Source organism: Pecten maximus, chromosome 1, assembly GCF_902652985.1.
Source record: "Pecten maximus chromosome 1, xPecMax1.1, whole genome shotgun sequence".
Classification (NCBI taxonomy): Eukaryota; Metazoa; Mollusca; class Bivalvia; order Pectinida; family Pectinidae; genus Pecten; species Pecten maximus.
This window is the reverse complement of record NC_047015.1, coordinates 44392341-44406521: the sequence shown is the minus strand read 5'-3', so window position 1 is coordinate 44406521 and position 14181 is coordinate 44392341. Positions and strand designations below refer to the sequence as shown.

The 14181-nt window shown below is 35.6% G+C and overlaps 1 protein-coding gene across 1 annotated transcript in view; it reads left to right on the top strand.

The window, feature by feature from the left end:
* Positions 1-8050: 8050 nt before the first annotated feature.
* Positions 8051-14181, top strand: part of LOC117344732 (helicase with zinc finger domain 2-like) — a 50868-nt gene continuing 44737 nt past the window's right edge. The window contains 4 exon segments of the mRNA XM_033907591.1: positions 8051-8153; positions 10078-10215; positions 11137-11164; positions 11510-11710. Coding sequence (XP_033763482.1) covers positions 10100-10215; positions 11137-11164; positions 11510-11710 — 345 coding nt within the window. The 5' untranslated portion in view covers positions 8051-8153; positions 10078-10099.

Here is a 14181-nt window from a genome sequence, read left to right as displayed (position 1 = left end):
ATGTATAGTCTTCATGAAACGAATGTACGGTAAGGGAATATATGTCAAAACTTTGTGCCTTTGATGTCTGCAGACGCCATCTTACGACCCGCGTCTCTGCAGACGTCATCTTTTGACTTTGGTTTCTGTAGACGCCATCTTATGACTTTGGTTTCTGCAGACGCCATCTTATAACTTTGGTTTCTGCAGACGCCATCTTACACCCCGAGTCTCTGCAGACGTCATCTTTTGACTTTGGTTTCTGCAGACGAAATCTTATGACTGTGGTTTCTGCAGACGCCATCTTATGACTGTGGTTTCTGCAGACGCCATCTTATGACTTTAGTTTCTGCACACGCCATCTTATGACTTTGGTTTCTGCACACGCCATCTTATGACTATATTCTCCTCAGACGCCATCTTATGACTTTGGTTTCTTCAGACGCCATCTTATGACTTTGGTTTCTGCACACGCCATCTTATGACTTTGGTTTCTGCAGACGTCATCTTATGACTATATTCTCTGCAGACGCCATCTTATGACTTTGGTTTCTGCACACGCCATCTTATGACTTTGGTTTCTGCACACGCCATCTTATGACTATATTCTCTGCAGACGCCATCTTATGACTTTGGTTTCTGCAGACGCCATCTTATGACTTTGGTTTCTGCACACGCCATCGTATGACTATATTCTCCTCAGACGCCATCGTATGACTTTGGTTTCTTCAGACGCCATCTTATGACTTTGGTTTTTGCACACGCCATCTTATGGCTTTGGTTTCTGCAGACGTCATCTTATGACTATATTCTCTGCAGACGCCATCTTATGACTTTGGTTTCTGCAGACGCCATCTTATGACTTTGGTTTCTGCACACGCCATCTTATGACTATATTCTCTGCAGACGCCATCTTATGACTTTGGTTTCTGCACACGCCATTTTATGACTATATTCTCTGCAGACGCCATCTTATGACTTTGGTTTCTTCAGACGCCATCTTATGACTTTGGTTTCTGCACACGCCATCTTATGACTTTGGTTTCTGCAGACGTCATCTGATGACTTTAGTTTCTGCACACGCCATCTTATGACTTTGGTTTCTGCACACGCCATTTTATGACTATATTCTCCTCAGACGCCATCTTATGACTTTGGTTTCTGCAGACGTCATCTTATGACTATATTCTCTGCAGACGCCATCTTATGACTTTGGTTTCTACAGACGCCATCTTAAGACTCCGGTTTCTACAGACGCCATCTTATGATTATAGTCTTCTGACTCTAACACTAACAAACATTTTCTGCTGTCAGGTCAATGCGGTTTGAACAAACTTTGACGAGGTCATGGACATTTGAATATCATTATTGATTAAAAATTGAGTTGGGAATATGTAAATCATACATAAGTTCCCAATTAGAGTAGTCAGTGTCCACAACATTAATTAATGATAAGAGAGCACGTTCATTTCGTGTGTTTAAATACGTTAATCTTTAATACTCTATTGGCTATAGATTTGCTTTCATTCCATTTCCGATTGAAAAATCCATCGAATGAGTGAACCAAAGACCCCACACAATGGTGAATAGAGCCTTGACAATATCAAAAGAGTAATGTTTACAATGAACCGATTGAGGATAAAACATGTCCCCTACATCTGTTCGTCCTCAGAGGATTTGTCGGTGGGCCGAATGTAACTCGGGAAATACAGCTGTGTGTATGTAACTTGTGTTTAGGTACACGCCTCGCATCTTTTCATCGACGTGTGTGTTTACAACTGTTGGTTGGAAACCTGCAACTTGACAAGCTTTATCAGACGCAATATGTATGACAGCATGTGAATGTAATGTTGAAAATCGATATGGTTATAATTCATTGTGAAGCTTTTCTTTGTCTTTGTAGAGTTTACATAGGTTTTATGTAAAACAAAAACGTCATAGTGAAGTAGAAAACTGTTCAAAAATTTGAATTACGTCTGCATTCATATGTTCTGGAATCTCCTCACAAACATCTTTATGTTTTAGAGGCTCGATTCAGTCGCTGATATTACCGATTCGATACATGTGGGAAACAGGTACGACTCCATTGAACAAGAAATCGAGTCATCGTTATGGGACGCGATGTATTGCTTTGACTTTAACACGAAGATTTTGTGACTATTGGCACGGATTAGAGGTAAAATTGTGTTACTTTTCTATTGATCGAAGTATCCTCACTTATATCGCATTGTTTTAACGACATCCGTTAGCAAAAGCCTTCAGAAGAAATATGGTCGAAATGTATCTTAAAATAACAATAAATTTTAAAGTATTCGTACAGGTTGTATATTTTCAGATCGACAAACATGATAATAACATTGTGCGCATACACAGGCTCTGCTGAAAACCCCAACTAGGATCCATCCGTTTTTCACGTTAAAAACACAGGGGCTTGACAGTTAAGCCCATTTTCACGAACTATTGAAAAACATGGGTAGGTCATTGATTAATAATCGTGTTGTTTGTCTAGAACCATCTTCTACGGTCCGTTCTCAACTGGAGAGGCAGTGCTCGGTGGATATCCGGTTCCATTTTAAATGGTTAAAACAGACCCCGAATCATGATATTTTCCACAGAATTCCCAAAGCACTGGTTTCCATCAGACATGAACTATGTTGACAGATATGTAATTAAATGAGGCGAAATCGAGGCTGGGGCGATCGTCTTTCTTCACTGATCAGTTGACATATTGATTTTTGCAGTAGATCGATATTGTATTAATGTATTTGTTGATTCCTTCATTTGTTAGCCATCAATACCCACTGTGGTGAGAAATCGTCAAACAATAGCAGGTCCGGGGACCACCTGATTTATCGGGACAAAGCGGGGAATGAGTTAAATATCTATCCAGGAAGGAATTTCGCTACAAAATTCTGTTATCTCGGCAATGAGTAGATTAGTGACACCGGTTAATAGGTTAATGAGACCAGTTAAATGGTTAATGGCACAGGTTAGTAGATTGGTGACACTCGTTAATAGGTTAATAGGGCCAGTTAAATGGTTAATGGCACAGGTTAGTAGATAAGTGACACCGGTTAATAGGTTAGTGGCGTCCATTGAATGGTTAATGGCACAGGTTAGTAGATTAGTGACACAGGTTAATAGGTTAGTGGCGTCCATTGAATGGTTAATGGCACAGGTTAGTAGATTAGTGACACCGGTTGATAGGTAAATGGGGCCAGTTAAATGGTTAATGGCACAGGTTAGTAGATTAGTGACACAGGTTAATAGGTTAGTGGCGTCCGTTGAATGGTTAATGGCACAGGTTAGTAGATTAGTGACTCCGGTTAATAGGTTAACGGGGCCAGTTAAATGGTTAATGACACAGGTTAGTAGATTAGTGACACCGGTTGATAGGTAAATGGGGCCAGTTAAATGGTTAATGACACAGGTTAGTAGATAAGTGACACAGGTTAATAGGTTAGTGGCGTCCATTGAATGGTTAATGGCACAGGTTAGTAGATTAGTGACACCGGTTGATAGGTAAATGGGGCCAGTTAAATGGTTAATGGCACAGGTTAGTAGATTAGTGACACAGGTTAATAGGTTAGTGGCGTCCGTTGAATGGTTAATGGCACAGGTTAGTAGATTAGTGACTCCGGTTAATAGGTTAACGGGGCCAGTTAAATGGTTAATGACACAGGTTAGTAGATTAGTGACACCGGTTGATAGGTAAATGGGGCCAGTTAAATGGTTAATGGCACAGGTTAGTAGATTAGTGACACAGGTTAATAGGTTAGTGGCGTCCGTTAAATGGTTAATGGCACAGGTTAGTAGATAAGTGACACCGGTTAATAGGTTAGTGGCGCCAGTTAAATGGTTAATGACACATGTTAGTAGACTAGTGACACCGGTTGATAGGTTAATGGGGCCAGTTAAATGGTTAATGGCACAGGTTAGTAGATTAGTGACACAGGTTAATAGGTTAGTGGCGTCCGTTAAATGGTTAATGGCACAGGTTGGTAGATTAGTGACATCAGTTATTAGGTTAGTGGGGCCAGTTAAATGGTTAATGGCACAGTTTAGTAGATTAGTGACACCGGTTAATAAGTTAGTGGCGTCCGTAAAAAGGTTAGTGGCACCAGTTCACAATATGAACACATCTTTCACATTCTTTACAATTGCCCAATACCCAAATCACGTGGAAATGATTAAAGTATGTGGATAATGCCCCTCTCTTCATATATGTTAATCTTTGTTTATCGTTTTCGTGGCCTTCCAAAATTTTGAATACAGGTCGCTTGTCAGGTCATTGCTATCGTACATCATAACTGTGTTTTGTTGTAATATAGGTCAGCGATTAAAAAAGTGCGTGGTGCCACCTCTTTGTCAAATACACATGGCCTGATCGTACGCGTTATCTCCATAAGTAAAGCAGTGTAAACATACGAATCTTATGTTACCTTGTGAAGTTAAAGGAACTACCATACACGTGAGAGACTTTGATAATAACTAATAGTTTTTTTTGTTTTTTGTTTTTTTGTTTGTTTTTTTGTTTTTGAATTTTTGACGCCGGTTAAGTGAGAGACGTCTTTACTGATAATGGCGAATTATTAACAAACGTTATATTCACACCCTTGGTCAAGGACAGGACCAGGCGTGCCAAAAGTTCAAGGTCCTGCTGTCTCATTCACAACCCTCGACATGTAAGTACAAGTCCATACCAGACATTAGTCAAGCAATGTCACATTTCCAGAGAACTAGAATGACATGGAACCACAAGTCATATCAACGAGAATCGAACACGTCAAACTTTATATTTTACACAATGAAATGGAATGTTTCTTTATGAGATCAAGATACCAAACACAACCCGTTCCTATACTATTGTGTGTCAGTAAATTAAATTTATGTTGAATAGAAATCCAAAATAATCAGTAATATAGTGTTTCAGCATTTTATCCCGTCTTAGTAAATTTTTGGCATTCTTTACATATCATTTTGTTGATGCCAGGTAACCTGGAGCGAGTTAGGTATTCCCGTTATGTAATAACTGCTAACCTGGAGCGAGTTAGCTAGGAAATCCCGCCAGGTAATTTCAGTTTAACCGGAGCGAGTTAGGTAATCTCGTAAGGTAATTTCAGCTAACCTATAGCGAGTTTGTTAACCCCGTTAATGTAATGCCAGCAAACCAAGAGCGAAATTATTTCTGAGATAGGTTTGTGTAGAGAGGATACTTTTATATTTAACAGACTGATATGTTTTTGGATATGTGATATTTCATCAATTTTTACGATCAATATTATATCATATTCACCACCATAGGATATAAAATCTGCATCACAAAAATTATCTTGTGTGTGAAGGGAGGTAACTCCAAATGTAGGCTGCTATTTACATAAAATTTTTATTTTCTCAACTTGTACAGCTACATGTATGTCATTGTAACATCATGCGAAGCCATACATATGATAGCTCTGTAACATTTTAGCAATCGACCGCATACAGATAAAAAAAATTCCAATTACGTTGTTGAATAATAACACATTTAAGAGATGACAGAAATATCGGCGGCCAGATGGACCTACCAAAAAGCTTTGGGAAGTTATTATCTGATCGAATCTTAATTTTGTAGTCACATATGATCTCCCATTTTCAAGGACTGCGTCACCAACAAATGGAAATAAAAAAACAAAAAAAAAAAAAAAACCCAAAAAAACAAAACAAAAACAAAAACAAAAAACAAAACACCAGCGTCCTAAAAATAATAATAACACCCAAAGTTAAAAAGGCAAGTACCATAGATTCTCTTCGGGATGCATTTTTTTCACTTAAGTTCAAAAGATTAAGAGAGAAAATCAAAATTTTGGAGGGTGGTAAGAGTTTTTTTTTTTTTTTTTTTTGCATTGGATAATAAAAATTTGAAAATAGATCTTTGATGAATAAGTTAAGGGAAATTTCTAAAATGTTATATTCTTATTCGTTTCCGCATGGTTTCTGGTCTAGCCGAATCAGTCCAGCTATACTCGATTCCCTATTTAGAAAACTGAGATATCTATATATATATGTGTGTACAATTCGTATCCATGTATGTAAATACATTGCGATCCAGGTATTCATATCATCTTAGAGACGACTTCCACGATGATCATGTCAGGGTGGCGCAGCGGTATAAGATGCGGGTATTTCTGGCTAGGCGATTGGGTGCCGTAGATCGTGAGTTCGAGGCCCGGTCAGGGCACGAGTCAAAAAGTTGTCTTCCTTCGTCATTTGTGTTGCACATATGTAGCTGTCCTCTGGGAGATTGTCATACTTCTCCAACCCTATGGTCTGTATAACAACTTATGTATGTAGAATTAGAAGGGAAAAAAATGTTTATAAAATACATTACGCAGATGCATCTGAATATTATAGTGTTGATTTGTAAAACTGACTGTTACTGTCCAGACCGCTGTGTAAGGATATTAAATGTACTCACACGTCATGTCTTCTATTGATTTGATTACAGATGTTCAAGGCAAAAAGAAACTTTGTTTGAAAACTTAAGACCCGGATAGTTTTGTTTTAATGTCTTATACATCTTTCTGCAGAAATATTACATTGCATTATTGATATTCTCTCTCCACATACACATTCTCGATCTGTGTACTTGCAATGTCGATATTTTAACGGCTGTTGCTAATTTTAAATGTCTAAATTAAATACGCTTCGTTTGTTGTTTTATCCTTTTTTGTCTGTGCTCTCTCAGTGTGTGTTTTTATAAAAATACGGAGTCCTAGATTACTTGATTCACCACAGGGACTTGGCACGAAGGTTCATATTATCTCACAGTGCCATACATATGTATATATATGGGCTGTGGACTGGGGATTGAGTCCCTGTGCGATAGATAATATTCGATAGATAATAGATATGCCAAATAGCCTATTAGGGACAGATAAGTCTAAAGATTTAACAATATTGTACATGTATATTATCATAGTATACATATGCAAATACTATATATAAGACATGTAAGTTGTTTATTAGATATAAGTAACTTTCGTGTAATATTTTGTTGATCCCAGACAATGAATGAAGTATAACCGTTAGGTGACAACATTATTACGTTATCCATACAAATACCCACAATTATCATACTATATTCATATTTTTTTAATTAGATATCAAAATTATCATTATCTCAGCACTGTTAAATAGAGCGCGTGCATATATATATGTGCTTTAAATGGAATGTGTCATATATGGTGCATGATAAATGTGGGGAAAAGGTCAGGTCTGGGCTGTTCTATTTTTGTAGTCATGTGACGTTATATAAAGTATGTTAATTATACTGAAGATTAAAGTATAACTCTTAGGTGAATCACGCAATAATTATAAGGAACATGGTGTATGTTATATAGCTATATTTTACCAGGGACGTACATGTCACACTTTTATGTTCCTGATTTTACCACTAGCTGCTGCCCCTCGATCTATAAAAAATATACGTCCATACATCTGGTCAAAACTATACGTTTGCTGATGTCCATGTTTCCCTACTGAAATTAAGGAGCTTTCTTTTCCTATGCTAGATCTATTTTTTCAAGCAAAAACGAAAATGTGCGTTATAATATACTCAGTACGTCTCCGATTTGTGTTAATTACTATGCGTCTCTGGTTTAAATAATGCCCATATTTGTAACAAGGTGTGTTCGTATAAATACACATGCGATGCTGTAATGATAACATTATTGTTAATTCCGGAAAACAAGTAAGCACATGTCATACTTTATTTTTTAAATTGCTCGTCTCTGTTACAGAAAAAGCAAGGTTGCGCTTCGTGTGCAAATAACCAATCAAAATCCACCAAGCGTTGACTTCGCGGGAGTTGATGGTTGATATAAAATATGGAATGCAAATAAAACAAAACAAAAATCGGAGAATTTTTGCTACGAATCTTTTGTTAGGTACTAATAGATGTATCAAATAATTTATATAATATAGTAAAACGAGTTTTCAATTCAACTAAAGTGGTATTTGAATGATTATTATCAAAATATATGTATTTTTTTACAAACCTGTATGTTTCGAAATTTGTATAAACTTTGCCGAAATATCGAGACGGATCAATGTGTAAAAGTTTACATTTCTACTTGTAGGGGAATTACCAACTGTCCAGCATGCGAAAGAGACAAATACAACGTTGTTGATAGGTAAAGGATTTGTTATATGCAGTGTCATAGTTGGCACGAAATGACCGTTATTCTGAAACCGAAACATAAGATGGTTGCCGTGCGTCATTGACACGGAAACGGTCGGAGCACACATCGCATTGCAATGCTAGTTGCTACTGTTTTCTTGTAGATTATGTAAAATGCATAATTGTTTTATGTTGTTATATTTAATGTAGATATGTCACGTATATTTGTCGATATTAAGTTTTTATTGTTTTCAGTATTTTGGTTATAGCCGTATGGAAATCGACTTGTCCACACTGTTTACCTCGTTTCGCGATCGTGATCAGTCATTGTAAAATCTCATGTAACCGTTAGAATATAAGCAAGCTAGTAAGGGTTTTCTACACGTACCCTCTAGCATTACCCCTAGATTGCCCGTGTCTTGTGGTTGAAAGAGATATTCTAGTTATTTTCACCGTCTTGTTACATGCATATGGTCTGTTCAGACTAGCATTATGTATATACACTCCCCCAACAAACATACACCAAAGACATGAAATCAAGATTTAAATTTCTGACTACATTGGGTTATTTTCATGAAGTAACAGGGTACACCAAGTCCCCTTGTTTTCAACTCTGTCATGTGATCGAAAGATACAGTTACTATATATTTGTCTGAAGCATATGAGTTTAAATTTCAATCAGAAATTGTAAAATTCAGCAACATTATGCTGCAGATAGATACAGGGGAGATATTTGCATTATGCAACTGGCAAAGAGTTGTCATGTAATGTTTTTTGTCTCGCCTGCAAAAAATGACAAAAGCGAGGCTGTCAACTTGATCACTTCTAATTATAAGATATATATGTTACTACTTGCCTCTTAACCTAAAAAGCCTGCTGGTCAGTCAAATGTCTTATACCAAAGTCGTTGAAATGATAGTAGATGATCTCTGCTTGATGCCCAGCAAAGAAAGGGATGAACAGGGAAATATAACCAAGAGAGATGCTTGTGACATGGCATTTAAGTGCAATGATACTATAAAAACTAGAACTCTTTTAAGTTGACATATTATACAAGTTGGTTTTATAAATATTAACTTATTAACATGTGGTAACTATAAACTTTCACTTGATCTTAATAAATTTGTATTAAGTAATGTAGAAAGAATTATAACTAATTCGAGAAGGTTTTAATTCTCTTTTATTTCTTTTTGAATCAATTAATTATATAATATTTCATTGATATGTATGTATATCATTATAATTGTTCAATAAAATACTCTTCTTTCTCACCGTCAGGTAGGTGAAGCGCTTTTGCTTTACATTGCTTTGTATAATTATCTATTTTATATCTATATATAATGTATATAAATGAAAATATTTCCTGAACTTTCGATACTTTTTAACTATAAATTATTCCATTAAACTATGAATGACTACTTAAATTATTACAATGATGTGTGTATGAGTGTATGTGCAAGTGTTACAAATAACCCTAATTATATAGTTCTATTGTTCAATTTGTCAAGAAAAATTCTATCAATATTATTTTATCAAAATGTCATTTATGAGGGAGAAGACTGATATAGGCAAAGCCTGTTGTCAAATCCCTTTGTACTATAACATCTTGTATAATAAAATTTGTTGAAAAAAAAAAAGTTGGCATTGCCCTGAAATAACCTAAATGTCTTAATAGTTTTCAATGGTAACATTGATATTGTTGAATGGGCACATGACTCAGCACTTAGATGGGTAATTACCTGCACTGTTGTACCCACGGTTTAAGTTACAAATATTATTGTTTACTAGCTATGTGCCTTTGACTATACAAATTAGATATAGATCCATACAATATTGAAGTAATGTTTTTTTAATTTCATTCCATTATACTTTAATTACAAATTCATGTATAATACCATAGAGCAAAATGTAATATTTGAATATCTTTCTTCTGTAAGGAGAGGGTTTTGATCCATAGTCATGGATCTACCCTGGTCAGATGGGGTGTATACCAGCGATGTCCCGCGAGATTTTGAAGAGATGCGGATGAGGGAGGAGAGGAAAGAGCGAATAGGACAATACTGGAACTTGCTAGTGTAAGTAGTGTAGATAATTATGATGGGATTTCTTGGTTGAATATGTGACATCAAGAGTAGTCTTGATCATGTTGATATACTCATCATCGAAATGGAAGTTCAATCCAAGGGTCCCCTTTCAGTATTCCAGTATCTTCTCCCAGTTTGCACTCTAAGAAAATATCTTAACAAGATCAGTCTAATTGTTGTCATTCAGATTGCCGTATATCTGCTCTTGTTTTCTGTGGTTTCTCTTTGATTGGTGTCTTCCTGACCTGTCAGCATAAGGCCTTGACTGTTGTGAGGATGTTAAACACAAAAACCAAAGTGGATACAGTCTCATAAACCTGACAATCACAAAGCTGAGAGATTAGTACCACACATCTCTCCTTATATATGTTGTAAAGAGAGCCCATATATAATAATAAGACTATTAAACTCATTCAAATCATTGATAGTCTCCATCTAATTGTTTTAAATGTTGTAGTTGTTGAGTGATACAAATTAGTTTATCAGTTATGACTAGTAGCTGCATGATCACAAATTCTATTGACAAAGATGCATTTATGTCATAAAAGTCTATAGATCAAGAGTCATGAATATATTTTAAGTACTTAAGTACACATTTAAATGTCTAGTACCTGGCATGGGACCAAAACTATCTATACACTACCCATAACAGATTTAAAATCTTCAATTTGGAGAGATACCTTCAAGTTTAGAATGTTTCCTGTTTGGACTATACATTTTTACCAATAAGTAATTTGTCAAAGCAACTAGTACTTTCAAGATCTAGCTTTACAGCTGTCTTTCAGAATGGGCGAACATTAGTTTTCTGACCAAAGATGTTGATATGCTGCTGTGTAATTATATAAAATCAAATATACTTTAAATTTAATTTTCAGCATTGAGATTAATTGTTGTTCTTCATTCTGATTTTAGTGCTGACCAGGAGCCAAAAGTTAGCAAGGTGTGTATTTCATTTATGATTCACAGTACATATGAATCCAAACCACTCCCAATGGATTTGTACGTTTTTTTGTTGTGTTACCAGATTTGGTTATGCAGGCTCTGGATCAATAGTCCACATAATTATAATGATGTGAAATTACTTCATGTTAAAAAACTTTAATTGATAGATTATGAAATTAAAGGTATTCATTACAAATGGCAGACATTTGATATTGTTAATGTAGATATATATGTAACAGATACTTGTTTGATTCTAGCTGTCAGATAGCTAGGTCTGGGCAAATTGAAACATTTTCTATTTAACCCGTAGAAAAACTATTTGATATGTATTTTTTCTTTTCAGCAAACCCTGTTGATGTTAATGCAGGATTTGAAAGATGAGGGAAACACCGTATTTAAAGAAAGTCACTATGATGTGGCCTGGATGCATTATCGTAATGCCTTGTTCATTGGAAGGATACTAGAAACACGGTTTTATCATGATGTGGACAAGGAATTTGTGTCTACTCTTTTCTCTAATCGAGCATTCTGCTGTCTTAAAAAGGTGAGTGGAGTTCTAATTGAATATTTTAAATCTAGATAAAATATCTGGAAAAGAAAATACAACCCCCCCTCGATCATTACGTATGCTAGAATTTTGTTTTCATTCAATTTTATCATACTTCATTTTCTATTTTAAAAGTAATTTATATTTTAGATTTATATATATATATTTGCACAGGTCTGTTTTAAATGAATGTTGGAAGTGAGCATATATATTTCAAATGTGCAGTGAAAACTAACATGTATTAGGTTATCTAACACAACCAATAAAGTTATTGCTATAGCTAGTGACAATTTGCTCTGTTATCTTCCCCAAGCTTACTGTAAATTTGCGCATAAAGTGTGCACTCGTGTATAGTGTGCAGGTATGTTTTTAAAGTTCATTTTATGAAGAAGAAAAAAAGAACTTTACCGTAGCTGAATACTCCAGCATAAGAGGATAGAAATCTGTAACTTATCAAAGCTAACATTAAAACTTTTTGTTGTAATCACCGGTCATATCTGATACATTGGATTGAAAGGTTGTAAATATTACACCACGTTAGGCCTAGTCAGCTTACACACTGGTATGATCTTTTGTGGTATCTGTGCCCAATATATATAAAGCTAATTATATAATTAGGCCCAATTATAACGAGCTTGACTGGCATGGTGAGTACCAGGTTATGTAACACATCACAACACCATTTTCATCATTACTTCGAAAGGAAAAATTTTACAAGTGCAGACGATGAATTCATCACAATCGGGTCATAGTTTATATGGCCATTGTCAGTTTCTGTCAAAACTCTGGATTTATAAGCTGGCTTATTTAGAATTGTGAATTAAAACTCTGGATTTATAAGCTGGCTTATTTAGAATTGTGAATTAAAACTCTGGATTTATAAGCTGGCTTATTTAGAATTGTGAATTAAAACTCTGGATTTATAAGCTGGCTTATTTAGAATTGTGAATTAAAACTCTGGATTCATAAGCTGGCTTATTTAGAATTGTGAATTAAAACTCTGGATTTATAAGCTGGCTTATTTAGAATTGTGAATTAAAACTCTGGATTTATAAGCTGGCTTATTTAGAATTGTGAATTAAAACTCTGGATTTATAAGGTGATCTATTTAGAATTATGAATTAACTAAGTACTGATATATCATTTCAAGTTTTGTTTGGTGTTAATTGAGCCATTATACATTGTTTTGCACTTGAATAAGACAATTTGCTCAAGTGAGATCATATGTGTGCGGAATGTGTGGCTCGACAAAGATAAATCCATGTAATTGCTGATAAATAGATATACAATTTCAAGGAATCAAACGTCAAAATAACTGTTTATTTCTTTGATTGTTCAATATTTACTTAATACTTACATATTTCAGTATTAAATAGTAAATCAATTCATCGGGATTCATTGACATTGATTCGATTCTCGATTCATTATGTCTGTATTTCGATTCAATTCGTTTCTGCATATTAGAATAAATTTCCGATTTCTGCGAAAGTCGAAAGCTGTACTATATGATACATTTGATTGACTGACAGCTGTTATATGTTCTCGCTCGACCAATCACATAAAGATTATGATTTAATACTAGGGCTGAATGATTCAGGTATGGATCATTAATTAGATTTGACAAGGCTCAAAGTGGCGCCCATTTTAGTGTCCATGGTGCCTTAAATTAGCCATTGGCAACCATTTATTGACCTATATGGCGCCTGCATGGCCACTAAAACATTGTGTAAATTTGCGATGGTTAAATTTTCAAAGGTTGCAGTCAATTCTAAAATGACGTTCATAATTGAAAAGTTACAGAGAGATGTTATACTGAACTAAAGAATTAAAAGACTTTTTTTTTTTTAATGTAAGACAACTTGGCCAGGCGACTAACTTTTCCAATTGGCGCCTAGATTTTTAGCCCACCATCATCAGATGGTGGGCTATTCAAATCGCCCTGCGTCCGTGGTCCGTCGTCCGTCCGTCCGTCCCTCCGTCCGTCCGTCCGTCCGTAAACAATTCTTGTTATCGCTAATCCTCCGAAAGTACTGAAGGGATCTTTCTCAAATTTCATATGTGGGTTCCCCTTGGTCCCTAGTTATGCATATTGCATTTTGAGACCAATCGGATAACAACATGGCCGACAGGCAGCCATCTTGGATTTTGACAATTGAAGTTTGTTATCGCTATTTCTTAGAAAGGACAGAAGGGATCTTTCTCAAATTTCATTTGTAGGCTCCCCTTGGTGCCTAGTTATGCATATTACATTTTGAGACCAATCAGAAAACAACATGGCCGACAGGCAGCCATCTTGGATTTTGATAATTGAAGTTTGTTATCGCTATTTCTGAGAAAGTACTGAAGGGATCTTTCTCAAATTTCATATGTAGGTTCCACTTGGTGCCTGGTTATGCATATTGCATTTTGAGACCGATCGGAAAACAACATGGCCGACAGGCAGCCATCTTGGATTTTGATAATTGAAG